Raw genomic sequence first — 14,541 nt, forward strand, 5'->3', positions numbered from 1 at the left:
TATCGATGCCTAGTCCCTAAATCGCCTTAATCATCTTATTTATCCACTTTGCTTATTTGATTTTTATTTGTCTTTGCACTTGTTAAGTATTTAGTTAGATAATCAAACCAATCACTCAATCGTTTAGTCTAAATAGTCGAGTAAAATGAATTAGGATAATCACTAGATTGAACTACTAATCCTTGTGGGATACGACCTTGCTTCCATATATTACAACTACCCGTATACTTGCGGCGTGGTGAAAATATTAGCGAACACCCAACTATTCATATTCGTACAGATACAGATATTTCGTCCTTTCAAGTTTCAATCAGGAGTTGAGGAGCAAGATGATTAATCATCGATTCCTCGATTAATGTACACAAATACTGCAAATCCAACGATAGAAGAATCTGCATAACTAAGTCCAATAAATAGAATCGAGAACCACATTGCATTCATGGCGAGATAGAAGAAAACAGTGTGTCGGGATGGCAGTCCGGTGATGATGAGAAAGATGGCGGTGAGAGATGCTACAAAAGCTAGGGTGTTATGAATCAGGAATTTATTGTACGATGAGGGATGAGTAGATACCATGATGGCTTGGCCGGCCACGTGTCCGTCTTTGTCGTCCTGTCATACGCTGCCGGGGGGGGCTGATGGCGACCTGGAACGCCATGGAGGCTATCAGGACTACAACCACCATTGCGGTGTCGGTCAACTTGACGGGTTCCCACTTTGATCGATCTTGCAGTTTTTTCAAGATTTTATGCATTTCCGAATAGTTACTTGTGTCTGGAGGGCTCTCAAGCAAGATTTTCAGCTCTGTCTTGCCCCTGGAATTTGGTGTTTGCGTCTTTATTATTTTGAATGCCACCAAGAATGCAACAATCTGAGATCATGTTGGTAACATATATACTTTCATCATTACGAAATTCTAAATGAAATATATAATCTTAGGCTGCGACGTTCTCTTTGGTTGTAAATTTATTATGAGAAAATGAGTGATAAACAAAATTTCACTCTTTAAATCATTCCTTTCTTTTCCCCCATTCCTACCAACATAGAATTTGACCCTTACACATTTGTAGTGAAAAGGAGGAATGAGTAAGAGTCAAATTCTATGTTGGTAGGAACGAGGAAAAAGAAAGGAATGATTTAAAGAGTGGAATTTTGTTTATCCTTCATTTTTCATGATAAATTTACAACCAAAGAGAACGCACCCTTAGAGTTAATTAATATACAGGTTAATCTATACATTCACATTTAGTAAAGAAAATACTCCATCCGTCCACGAAATGTTGTCCTATTGAGTGCAGAAAGGGGTCCATATATGAATAAAAAATGGAAAAAGTTAATTAAGTTAATGAGTGGAGAATGGGGCCTATATGTTAGTGCATGTGTAGAGAAAGTGACCCATAAATTATTGCTAAAAATAGATTATGACAACTTTTTATGGATGGACCAAAATGATAAATTAGGACAACATTTCGTGGACGGATGGAGTAATATTTATATGGATAAAAAACGGTAAAAACTGATGTAATCATATTCAAATTAATGATGAAGACATAAACAAATTACAAAAGATGGAGTTGGTGGTTACCGCAAGTTGATTGGACCTAACAGCCAAATGCAAGAGTGTCTCGCCATCATCATCCTTTGCACGCACAAGCTCTCCCAATTTATCCACCAAAACCATCAATGTGGTAAGCTGACCGTGTTTCACGCACAGGTGAAACACGGTCTGCCCGCGATGCAGTCTCTCCATAGCAGGCAAATGACTCTCTTTAAGCAGCTCCTCCAAGATTTCGACATGCCCATTCATGGCTGCAATATGAATCGGGTTCATATCATGACAATCTCGCCACCAGCACGCCTCCGGGGCTAGTGATAACAACTTTTTCACTATCTCAAGGCTCCCTTCCGCAGCTGCAATGTGAAGAGGTGACAAATTTTTCGAGTCTAAACTCGTAGCTAGCCGTGGATTCATCTTCAATACCTCTTCAACGATGGCCGCTTGGCCATGCATTGCTGCTACGTGTAGAAGATTTCTTGAGTATGCAAATGGGGCTTCGTGAACAAGATATGGATCTTCTTGAAGCAGTGTTTGAAGTGTTGTTAGATCCCCTTCTGATGCTGCATTGTAGAGTTTCTTTTCTACTGTTTCTCCCACCATTCTTCCCCACTAACTATATATTGATGGTTTCTTTTTTCTTTTCTTTTCTCTCTCTCTCTCTTTAGCTAGTTTCTTAGTTTCTTTCTTCATCTTACAAAAATAATGCATGTATATATAGTACATAAACAAGCTCTCTCTCTCTCTCAAGAAAGCCGCCGTGGAAATGTTCAAACAAAGACCTCTGTTAGGACTACGTACTGATCGAAAAGAAGATTCTGCCCAATTTCCTACTTCTCAATTGCAAGATAGGATCCATGGAATCTATATATATGAAAAACAGGTGGCTTAATTTATTCTACAAAAAAGACAATTAAATAAAAGTTGTCTGTATAGTACTGGAGATTAGTACATATGTGGAGAAGAATGGGGATTAACAGATAAGTTGAGATAAATTTGCAACTTGCACGCAGAAAGCCCTTGCAAGCTCATATTGTCTTAATCAAATGTACAAGTTGTTGCATGGCCACAATCCTCGTGACCAGAATAAATAAAAGTACATTTATATCAATGAAATTAATAACGGGAAAAGAAAAGTTAAACGAGACATTTTGGACTTTTTCACAATGGAATCTATTTCAAAAACTAGTTTGAGATTTAATATTGTTGAAGAATAGCCTAGACAAATAAAAATAGTATCATTTGAACTAAATTATTAACTTCGTTTGATTCATATCACGGTTGAGTTGGAGAAATTCGAATAAAAATACAATTAATTAATCATATATTTGATCAATCTATACCTCTATACCTATTATAAAAGTGCAATGTTTTATAAAATTTGATTTGCCTATTATGTCCTTCATATATATACTTAATTTAAGGTCAATATAAAAGTACATATATTAGCTTTTGTTTCATTTTTTGTCTACTTTCTTATACGTACTTGCAAATATTTATTAAAATTAATTACTCCCTCCGTCCACAATTTAAAGCCCCACTTTGATGTGGGCACGGAGACTAAGAAAGCTAAAAATGGTGATGTGGATGAAATAAAATGGTAGTTGACTAAAGTGATAAAGTAGTTGACTAAAGTGTTAAAGGTATTGTGTGGTGGGTCCACTAGTGATAAAGTGTAATAAAGTGTAATAAATATACTCCCTCCGTCCACGAAAAAGTGCCCCATTTGGGTGCTGACACGGGTTTTAAGAAAGCTGAAAAAGGTGGTGTAAAGGTGGTGTAAAAGACTAAAAGGGTAGTGTTAATTTATTGTGGTTACTTTTACTAATCTTGCATTAACTATTTGGCACTATTTTATTAGGTAAATTAAATGAAAGCATTTAAATGAGAAAACATTAAACAAAAGTGCCGATTCAATAAATAAATGAACTTGAAATTCAGAAAATAAATAAATAAATAAATACATAAAAAAATGGAAAATAAATAAATTGGAAATAAAATTTTCAGAAAATAAATAAATTGAAAATTCAAAAATAAATAAATAAATAAACTGAAAATTGAAAAAATAAATAAATAAACTGGAAATAAATAAATAAATAAGTAAATAAACTGGAAAATAAATAAACTGGAAACTCAAAAATAAATAAATAACTAAACTTGAAATTCAGAAAATAAATAAATAAAATGGAAATAAATAAATAAATAAATAAACTGAAAATTCAAAAATAAATAAATAACTAAACTTGAAATTCAGAAAATAAATAAATAAAATGGAAATAAATAAATAAATAAATAAACTGGAAATAAATTAACTGAAAATTCAGAAAAAAAATAAATAAATAAACAGGAAAATAAATAAACTGAAAATTCGAAAATAAATAAATAAATAAACTAAAAATTCAAAAATAAATAAACTTGAAATTCAGAAAATAAATAAATAAATAAACTGAAAATTCAGAAAATAAATAAACTGGAAATAAATAAATAAATAAGTAAATAAACTGGAAATAAATAAACTGAAAATTCAAAAATAAATAAATAAATAAACTTGAAATTCAGAAAATAAATAAATAAATAAACTGAAAATTAAGAAAATAAATAAATAAACTGAAAATTAAGAAAATAAATAAATAAATGGGATTGATTAGGCGTGGGGGAGTTGGTTTCGTAGTTTTAATTAGTGAGTTAATTGTGTGGGTTAATTGCATAGATTAAATAAAAGTGTGGATTTATTAATGACATAAGTTGTAAATAAATTGAAAAGTAAAGGGTATGAATGTACAAAAAGGTAAACAAGACACTTTTTCGTGGACAAAAAAAAAAGGGGTAAGTAGGGCACTTTTTCGTGCACAGAGGGAGTAGTATATAAAAATAATAAATGTGTTGTAAGGTGGGTCCATTAGTGGCAAATGGTAGTAATTTTAAATAAATAGGGAGGGTAAAAAGATGCAAAAAGCAGAATAGGGCTTTAATTTGTGCAAAAAAATTTAAGGGGAAGTAGGGCTTTAAATTGTGGACGGAGGCAGTATTAACAATTAATAGTGTTATCACTTTTTTTGTTTTCAAATATATTACTGTTTAGAATAAGTAGATTGTACTAAATAAGATATTATACGTGCAACGCACGTACTCTCAGCTAGTTAGAATTAAAAGAGCTTCACGATGCAGCTAGCTAGCAACATACACGAACATTTCAAGAAGTATATTAGCCACTCAAAAACCCTCGCGTCTCCAACTGCTGGAAAATCCAGTAGAAGACGGGGCAGACGAAAGTATCGTCTATGAGATCTTGCTGCTGCCGTTTCTTCCTCTTGCACGACAAGTACAACTTCCTTATAACAACATACGCCGTTATCAATGCAAACAGGTTCAAAACCACCGCCAGCACTGTCATAATCAAATGCCCCACCGCTTGCCTCCTCGTAGTATGAGTGATCATCGCCACGGAAGCTCCGTAACTGATCGCGATGGCCACCAGCGACACACACATCGCGTACATGGCCACCGCCATGAATAAAATATTGGTGGACGGGAGGCCCGTGGTGACGAGGAAGATCGTGATGAGAGATGCGATGAAGGCCGTGGTGTTGGCACGCACCAAGTGTCCGTACATCTTGGGATGGGTGGACGCCATCACGGCCTGGCCGGCCCTGTGTGTAGGCTTATCGTCCTGCCACACGCCGCCTGGGGGGTTGACGGCCACCTGGAACGCCATGGTGGCGATCAGGACCACCACCACCATCGTGACGTCGGTCATCTTGGGGAGGGCTTCGAAATATGATTCGTTAGATAAATTTATCAAGATTCCTTTGATTTTTTCGTAGGTAGCTGTGTGTGGAGGGCTCTCCTTCAAGACCTGCAGCGCTGTTTTGCCCATCGAGTTTCGTGTTTGCCTCTCCACAGTTTTGTTTTCCACCAAGTATCGTATAGTCTGAGATTTAATATTCAAGATTAGCCATTTCAACTAATTTTAATCCATTCATATCATAGTCGAATTGGAAAATTTCAACAAGATGATCCCAGACAACAAATCTCATTCTGTGGATTAATTACTACTCCCTCCGTCCCATTCTAATAGGCTTGTTTTCCTTTTTCGGAACGTCCCATTAGAATAGGCTCATTTTTCATTTTAAATATAAAATAATTAATTGGCGTGGACCACACCACTTTCTTTATAAAAAGTAAATTTCTTAATCTCCGTACCCAAAAGAAGTGAGCCTATTAGAATGGGTATTACAACTTAAATCGATTGTGTGACTAATTAATCAAAAGATGATGACAAGAAAGGATAAGTAATAAGAGTTGAGATGTTACCTCAACTTGATTGCACCTGACAGCCAAATGCAAGAGTGTCTCGCCATCATCATCTTTGGCACACACAAACTCTCCCAACTTCTCCACCAAAACCTTCAATGCACTAAGCTGACCATGTTTCACACACAGGTGCAGCACAGTCTGCCCGCGATGCAGTCTCTCCATAGCAGGCAAACAACTCTCTCCAAGGAGATGCTTGACTAACTCGACATGCCCGTTCATGGCGGCAACATGAACCGGGTTCATGCCTTGGTCGTCGCGCCACCAGCACATCTCCGGGGCAACTGATAGCAGTTTTGAGGCGATGATGACGTGCCCTTCTGCTGCTGCGATGTGGAGAGGCGATGATTTCTGGGAGTCTGGAATCCGAGCTAGACGTCGATTCATCCTCAACACCTCTTCAACGATGGCTGATTGTCCGTGCATTGCTGCTACGTGTAGAAGATTTCTTGAACATGCAAACGGGGCTTCATGAACAAGATATGGATCTTCTTGAAGAAGTTGTTTAAGTGTTGTTAGATCCCCTTTTGATACAGCATTGTAGAGTTTCCTTTCAACTACTTCTTTCACCATTCTTCCCCACTAGCTAACTATATATATATCGATGCCTTCCTTTTTCTTTCTTTCTCTAGTTTTTTCATACTACTCCGGCATAAAGTTTAAAATTAAGGAATTGATTCAAATGAAGATTCTGCCCAATTTCCTACTTCTCAATTGCAAGATAATCCATTGAGTCTATATATATTAAAAAAAGGAGGCTTAATTTATTCCACATAAAAGACAATGAAAACCCAGCCAAAAAAAAAAAATCTATTTTGGATGGGACCGGAAGTTGACATAAATTTGCAACTTTTGTTTGCACGCAGAAGCTTCGTAGTCTTGCAAGCTCGTACTGTATTAATCAATTGTACAAGTTGTTGCATGGAGACAATCCCACTCACCAGAATAAATATAAATACTTCTATTAATAAAATAAGGGGAATAAAAGTTAATTGAGACTGTTATAATTTTGAACTTTTTCAAAATGGAATGTATATTTCAAATATGTGTATCATCATGGTTTCTTAGTTGGACGGGGTAAAGTAGGTGCAATCGAATTCAATCAAATCGAGCATAATATCGTCCTGATCAAGAGCTCGAAACTTAATTCAAATTCTAATCTATATACTAATATAAAAAGTGTATTATTATATTCCTATTACATATTTAATTTTAAGGGTAATGGTGTAAATCATATGCAATTGGTATATTATATATTCAGAAGAATATATTAATTAATTAATTACATCCAAATCTATTTGATATATATCTGGAATTGCTTTTAGAATCTTGAAAAAAAAAATTACTTAACTAAATAATGAAAATAACAACTCACTATTATATACTCCCTCCGTCTTACTTGAACTTAAATTTTTGTCCACCAATTAAAGCACTATTTTACTTTTTGTACCTTTTTACCCTTATTCTTTTTCTATATTTACTATTCTTTGCCACTAATGAACCCACCTTACAACAACTTTATCACTTTTATATTTTATATTTACTACACTTTATCACCAGTGGACCACCATACAACACCTTTAACCTTTAGTCAACTATCTTTATCACTTTAGTCAACTACCCTTATATTTCACCCACAACACCTTTTTCATCTTTCTTAGTCTCTGTGCCCACTCTCAAATGGGGCTTTAATTGGTGGACGGAGGGAGCAAATAATAGGGAATGTATCACATATTCACTAAATTAATTGTAGTATATAAATCTTATAGAGTTCGAGAGTTTTTTAGGACAATAACTTAGATTGATTTGGAAATTAGGACAATAACTTTCGAACTTGTAAAAATAGGACACTAATTTTTTTTAGAGTAAAATAGGACACTAATTAACAAGTGTTGCATCCGCAGGACATTTTTTAGCCAATTATCGGCTGAGAAATATCCTATATTTACGACGCTTATTAATTAGTGTCCTATTTTACTCTAAAAAAATAATTAGTGTCCTATTTTTACAAGTCCGAAAGTTATTGTCCTAATTTTCAAATCAATCTAAGTTAATGTCCTAAAAAATCCCCTGACTCCATCCGTCCCAATAATCAAGTCTCGTATTCCTTTTTGAGTCGTCCCATGTAACAAGTCTCATTTCCATTTTTAGCATTAATTAGGCAATACTTAAGTAGATTAATTAAGGGTCTCCACCTCACCCCCCATTTTATCCCTATGCTTTCTCTCTCTCTCTCTAGTCTTCTTCCTGCCACCGCCGCCACCAACCTCCAGCCTCCATCGCGATGCCAACCTCCCCCTCTTCTCACCGTCCCCCTGAATCCGGTGAGCTTTCCCCCTTTTCTCCTTGTCTGGTTCTTTATCTCCCTTCACCTAACACCACTTCCCCTTTCTCCTATAAACCCTTAACTCCAACGGCGCCACCTTCCTCCTTTTCCCTCTGTTCCGCCGACGCCGCCTCCCCCTTCCCCCTCTGTAAATCACCGAGACCTAAGCCCTAAATCTACTGAAATCTAAGCCCTTCCCCCTCTGTAAATTCGTCGAGATCTAAGCCCTAAATCCGCCGACAACTATCGCGCAACCGCCTCCGCCTCTCGCCTCTTCGCCACTTCGCCTATGCCCTCTCGACTCCACCGTTCGAGCTGCCTCCGCCTCCGCCCACTCACCTCCACCGTTTAAGCTGCCTACGCCTCCACCGCCTGCACCGCCTCTGCAACCCTCTCTTCCACTTTGTGCTATCTCCTCTGTTTTTTTTTTTTTTTTCAAAAATTAGGGCTCGTCGAAAATTTGGTCTCTCCTCTGTTTCTCTCAACAATTGAAAGACTTCTATTTTTTGATTTTTTTTTATTTTTTTAATTTCTTGGTCTCTTTGTTTATTTGTTTATGCGGTGGGCTCGCCAATGTTTCACTGTTCCGGCGTTAAGCGCGGTGGCAGCCGGCGAAGGAAATGAAAGAGTGTTTTTAATTTTATTTTTAAATGCATTTAGTTAAACAAGTTAATCAATATGTATAAATAACATTAAATAATACACTAAACATGCGGGGTCATCTACTTTTACATCCACTTTAACTCTTCTAAATACCAGTGCCCAATAAAAAAGGGGACTTGAATATTGGGACGGAGGGAGTATATGTTAATAACTTCGTGGCTTTAGACTTTTACCGAAAAATTAATACTCCCTCCGTCCCAATATTCCTTGTCAAATCCTTATACCCGGCGTGGTTGCTAATATACCTCTTTCAACGCATACTCCACTTCTTCTGGTCCCAAGCATTTGAGATAGGGATTGCTGAACGATCTTTTGAACAGATGATTATCGATAAAGCAGTATTTGTCATAAGGGTTGCGCAGGGTTGATTCCGGGTCAAGACATTGCCCCGTCCTGCGAAAGTGTATTATGGGAGCCTTCCAGTCAGCCTTTTCGGATATTGCCATGACCACTTCTCCCTTTGTTTATATCTCCTCCTGTAGCAGGGTGATTTCCCATTCCACGATCCTTTCGCTGCTCCCGCCATTCGTGCCAGCGTGTCAACCCTGTTGTTATCCTCCCGTGGGATTTGTTCGATCATCAATTCCTCGAATTGAGCGGCTCTGTCCCTGAGTTCCTCCATGTAAGCTTTCATCATTCCTTCCTTCACATCTTACGTCCCTGCATACTGTTGGGCCGCCCGTTGAGAATCTGTCCTGATGTGCATCTTAGTGGCTCTTGTCTGTGCTGCCATTTTAAGTGCCTTTGTGACAGCTTCATACTCAGCTTCATTGTCGGACTTGGGTCTCTCTTTGCACTTTACCCCTATCTAATGGTATCTCCTTGAGGTGATGTTGTGTGTATTCCGAGTCCTACTCCTCCTTTTGTTACTGATCCGTCAACATAAGCTAACCAGGGTTGTTTGGGCTGCTCTCGGGTAGTTTCCTGTATGAAATCAGCCAAGACTTGCGATTTAATAGCATTCCTAGTTCGAACTCAACATCACTTTCTCCCAACTCCACGGCCCACTTGACCATCCTCCCTGATAAATCGGGTCTGCCTAAGATCTACCGGAATGGTAGGGACATTCGGACCATCACTTTATGTGATAGGAAGTAAGGTCTTAGCTTTCTTGTTGTGACCATGATAGCTAACACGAATTTCTCCACTGTAGTTCAACTCCGGGCCTTGCATGGCCCTGCTGATGAAATATATCGGCTTTATTCATTCAGCCAAGGATGATTCCTTTGAGTCTTCATTCGGACATGGATGATTTCCCTCAAGTTTTCATTCAGGCAGGGACGATTTCCCTTAAATTTTCATTCAACTAGGGATGATTTCTCTTAAGTTTTCTTTCGATCAAGGATGATTCCCTTAAATTTTTATTCAATCAGGGATGATTCCCTTAAATTTGTATTTCAGCCAGGGATGATTCCCTTAAGTTTTCTTTCTGCCATGGATGATTTCCCTTAAGTTTTCTTTCAGCCAGGGATGATTCCCTTAAATTTACATTTCAGCCAGGTATTATTCTCTTAAGTTTTCTTTCAGCCAGGGATGATTTCCCTTAAGTTTTCTTTCAGGGATGATTCCCTTAAATTTTCATTTCCCTTAAATTTACATTTCAGCCAGGTATTATTCTCTTAAGTTTTCTTTCAGCCAGGGATGATTTCCCTTAAGTTTTCTTTCAGGGATGATTCCCTTAAATTTTCATTTCAGCCAGGTATTATTCCCTTAAGTTTTCTGTCACCCAAGGATGATTTCCCTTAGGTTTTTCATGCAGCCAGTCAACCAGGGATGATTCCCTTAGTTTGTATTTCAGCCAGTCAGCCAGGGATGATTCCCTTAGATTTTTTCATGCAGCTAGTCAGCCAGGAATGATTCTCTTAGTTTGCATTGAATTGAAAAACAGACTTTCTTTCGTTTGTTTTATTTCGTTCTTTGGTTCATTTGTTTTAGGCACTTCAAATATGCATTGGATACTCCACGAGTTCTCTTCGTTGAATATTTTGGATCTTGCCTTTGCATACCTTGGAATCTCCCTATGCATACCTTGGAATCTCCCTTTGCATATTTTTCCATGCCCAAAACACATGACAATTTCATACTTTTAATTTTCATACTTTGGTTTTTTCGATCTTTCATACCAGATACTATGAAAATTTAACCACATATTCCAAGAGAATAAAGATTAGAGAACTTGGCTTTGATGGAGGGGAATGTTCCCGTATTGTTCAGTCGAGCCGGGGGCTGACTACTCCGTTCCGGCGAACTCTAGGGTGGCGGTTCTGGAAGACCATGTCATCGTCGAGCGGCGGAGGCGACGGCTCAGGCTGCATAAAAATAGCCGCAAACCGTGCAAACATATTCAGCCCGGTTCCAGGGGCGGTTTGTTGGGAACAAGAAGCAGAGAACACCAAACAAAAGGAAACAAATGCAAGTTATTTAGAGGACTCCAAAAAAGCTGATATATTTCATCTGATATGAGGTGCTATTTATAAGCCCTCTAAGCATAAAGAATACAACGGAAAGATATGCATCTCAACAGAAAAATCAGAAATCCTAGCCACTTAAGGTGACACGATCTACTCAACAAGAATAGCTAAAAATAAGGAAAACCATGACTAACAAACTAACTGATGAAGACTGAGTCAGCTGCTATTTTGAATCAGCAAACTTCATTCAACACTCCCCCTTGATTCATAATTGCATACTCCCAGCTGAGCTCTGAACTTGACGTGCTTCTCCGAAGGCAGCGACTTGGTGAAGATGTCTGCTAGTTGTTCATGAGTGTTGCAAAACTTCAAAGCAATGGAACCATCACTAACCAAGTCCCTTATGAAATGAAACTTTACATCGATGTGCTTCGTTCTTCCATGCATGACTGGATTCTTCGTGATAGCTATAGCTGATTGATTGTCGCAGAAAATTTCAGTCGCCTCCTTTTGTTCTTGATCCAGATCAACTAATAGCCTCCGAAGCCACATCGCTTGACACGCCGAAGAAGCAGCAACCACGTACTCTGCTTCCGCCGTCGAAAGCGTTGTCATTCCTTGTTTCTTTGAGCTCCATGTTACTGCTCCTGACCCAAAGTTGAAGACAAATCCAGAAGTACTTCGCCTATCATCCAAGGAGCCTGCGTAATCACTGTCAGTAAAACCAATCAATTTGAACTCAGCAACATTTGAATACCAAACTCCAAAGTCTTGAGTTCCAGCTATATAGCGGAGAATTCTCTTAGCTGCTCCATAATGTTGCTTTGACGGATTATGCATGAATCTGGAAACCATACCAACGGCAAAGACAATATCAGGTCTGGTATGTGTTAAATAAATCAAACCTCCAACTAGACTTCGAAAGCGTCTCGCATCAGCTTTCTCGGTACCATCTTCAAGCTGCAACTTTTCGTTGATATTCATTGGAGTAATTTCAGCATTGCAATTTGTCATGTTGAAGCGCTTGAGAAGATCCTCTGCATACTTTTTGTGGAAGACAAACACACCATCTTCTCCTTGCTTAATTTCCAACCCAAGAAAATAGTTAAGCAAGCCCAAATCTGTCATCTCAAACATATTCATCATACTCTCTTTGAACTCAGTAACAAGAGAGTAAGATGACCCCATATAAATGATATCATCGACATAAACGCAAACGAGCAACAGACTATTGTTACCTCCCTTCTTTATGTACAACGTAGGCTCAAGTCTACTTCTTTCAAATCCATTTTCCACAAAGAATGAATCAAGCTTGCTGTACCATGCCCGCAGAGCCTGCTTCAAGCCGTATAAGGCTTTCTTCAACCTATATACCTCATCCTCCATGCCCTCAACAACAAAACCTTCCGGTTGCTCAACATAAACTTCTTCCTCCAACTCTCCGTTCAGAAACGCAGACTTGACATCAAGTTGATAAATAGGCCACTTAAGATACGCAGCGAAGGATAAAAACAGTCTCACCGTTTCGAAGCGAGCAACCGGAGAGAACGTTTCCTCGAAATCGATGCCTTGCTGCTGCGCATACCCCTTGGCCACCAAACGAGCTTTGTGTTTCTGCACACTCTCATCCACATTGTACTTTGTTTTGAACACCCACTTCAAGCCAATTGCACTCTTACTTTCAGGCAAGTCCACAAGCATCCAAGTTCTGTTCTTTTTGATTGCTGCAATCTCCTCCTCCATTGCTTTCTGCCATTTCTCTTCTCCAACAGCATCATGGAAACGACTTGGATCTGCAACCATAAGAGCAAATGTACAGCTCTCATAAAGTTCAGTAAGGGATTTGTATCCTCGTGGAGGTGGTGTTCCAGAATTTGAGGAGCTATTTGACGAGCGAGATGTATTTGTGAATGGAGAATTTATGGGGCTGGTATGTGGCGAGGTTAAGGGGCTAGTGTTTGGGGAATTTGTAGGGCTGCTTTCTGGTGAATTTGGGGGACTACTTTGAGGTGAATTTGGAGAAGGATCAATGATATTTGAGGTAGGAGGAAACTGAATTTGGGAGTCTGCTTGGTTGCTCTGCCAATCCCAACTTGCATCTTCATGGAATATCACATCCCTGCTGATAATAACCTTGCCATTGAGTGGATTATACAGCCGGTAAGCTTTGGATGTAGATGGATACCCGATGAAGATGCACTTCTCTGATTTCTCATCGAGTTTGCGGCGATTCGGAGAGCTGACCAACGTATAAGCCACACATCCAAAGACTTTCAAATTGCTCACTGATGGCTTTGAACCTGCCCAAGCTTCATATGGAGTGCGATCTAGGACAGCCTTCGTTGGTGATATGTTCAGCAAGAACACAGCTGTGGCAACCGCTTCAGCCCAAAAAGAATTCGGGAGTTGCTTTGACTTCAGCAAGCTTCTTGCCATTTCCACAACAGTGCGATTCTTTCGCTCCGCCACACCATTTTGTTGTGGTGTATAAGGTGCTGTCAACTCCCTGCGTATGCCATTAACTTCACAAAAATGATTAAAATCATTAGAGCAGAACTCACCACCCCTATCTGTATGAAGAATCTTGATACTCATATCACTTTGCTTCTCAGCCATTGCCTTGAAATTCCTGAAGTTCTCAAAGGCTTCGGATTTATTTTTGATAAAATAAACCCAACTCATACGACTATAATCATCAGTAAGTAATAAGAAATACCGACTTCCACCAATCGATTCGGTATTCATAGGCCCGCACAAATCTGCATGAATGAGCTCAAGACATTTTGAAGCTCTCCATGATACACCAGTAGGAAAAGATTTCCTCGCTTGTTTCCCGTAGATACATCCTTCACATAGATCAAACTCATTAATAGTAGGCAATCCAAAAACCATACCTTTCTGCCTTAGAAGCTTTAAGCCCTTGACATTGAGATGGCCATATCTCAAATGCCATAATCTGGACTCATCTTGAGTACTGGAAACGAGTGCATACTCATTTATGTTCGATACACGCAGCGGAAACATTCTACTCTCTGTCATACAAACTTTTGCAATAGTTTGCCCTGACTGCTTTTCTTTGATAACACAAGAGCCATCATCAAACAATAACAAGTATCCAGTAGTCATCAATTGCCCAACACTTAGTAGATTATGTGCTAAGTTAGGAACAAAATAGACATCATTAATGAGTTTGGTTTTACCATGGCTATTCTTCACTGCTACAGTACCTTTCCCTTCCACTTGAATTGCCTTGTTGTCACCTAGCCTGACTT

The 14,541-nt window shown here is 38.5% G+C and overlaps 2 protein-coding genes across 4 annotated transcripts; both read right to left on the bottom strand.

Annotated features, from left to right (window-relative positions):
- Positions 1 to 317: 317 nt before the first annotated feature.
- Positions 318 to 2,418, bottom strand: LOC130995167 (ankyrin repeat-containing protein NPR4-like). Of its 3 annotated transcripts, none has more exons than XM_057920317.1 (2): positions 1,586 to 2,418; positions 318 to 815 (listed from the first exon to the last, which is right to left on the bottom strand). In XM_057920317.1, the coding sequence occupies exons 1-2, from the start codon at positions 2,156 to 2,158 to the stop codon at positions 786 to 788; spliced, it is 603 nt and encodes a 200-aa protein (XP_057776300.1). In that variant the 5' UTR covers positions 2,159 to 2,418; the 3' UTR covers positions 318 to 785. The 3 variants fall into 3 exon arrangements, with proteins under 3 accessions (XP_057776300.1, XP_057776299.1, XP_057776298.1); XM_057920316.1 differs by having other exon boundaries at positions 318 to 835; XM_057920315.1 differs by having other exon boundaries at positions 318 to 871.
- Positions 2,419 to 4,736: 2,318 nt separating this feature from the next.
- On the bottom strand, positions 4,737 to 6,615 carry LOC130995168 (ankyrin repeat-containing protein At5g02620-like). The gene is made up of 2 exons (XM_057920318.1): positions 5,870 to 6,615; positions 4,737 to 5,486 (listed from the first exon to the last, which is right to left on the bottom strand). The coding sequence occupies exons 1-2, from the start codon at positions 6,440 to 6,442 to the stop codon at positions 4,761 to 4,763; spliced, it is 1,299 nt and encodes a 432-aa protein (XP_057776301.1). The 5' UTR covers positions 6,443 to 6,615; the 3' UTR covers positions 4,737 to 4,760.
- Positions 6,616 to 14,541: the final 7,926 nt, after the last annotated feature.

The sequence above is a fragment of the Salvia miltiorrhiza genome, chromosome 7 (genome assembly GCF_028751815.1).
Source record: "Salvia miltiorrhiza cultivar Shanhuang (shh) chromosome 7, IMPLAD_Smil_shh, whole genome shotgun sequence".
NCBI lineage: Eukaryota > Viridiplantae > Streptophyta > Magnoliopsida > Lamiales > Lamiaceae > Salvia > Salvia miltiorrhiza.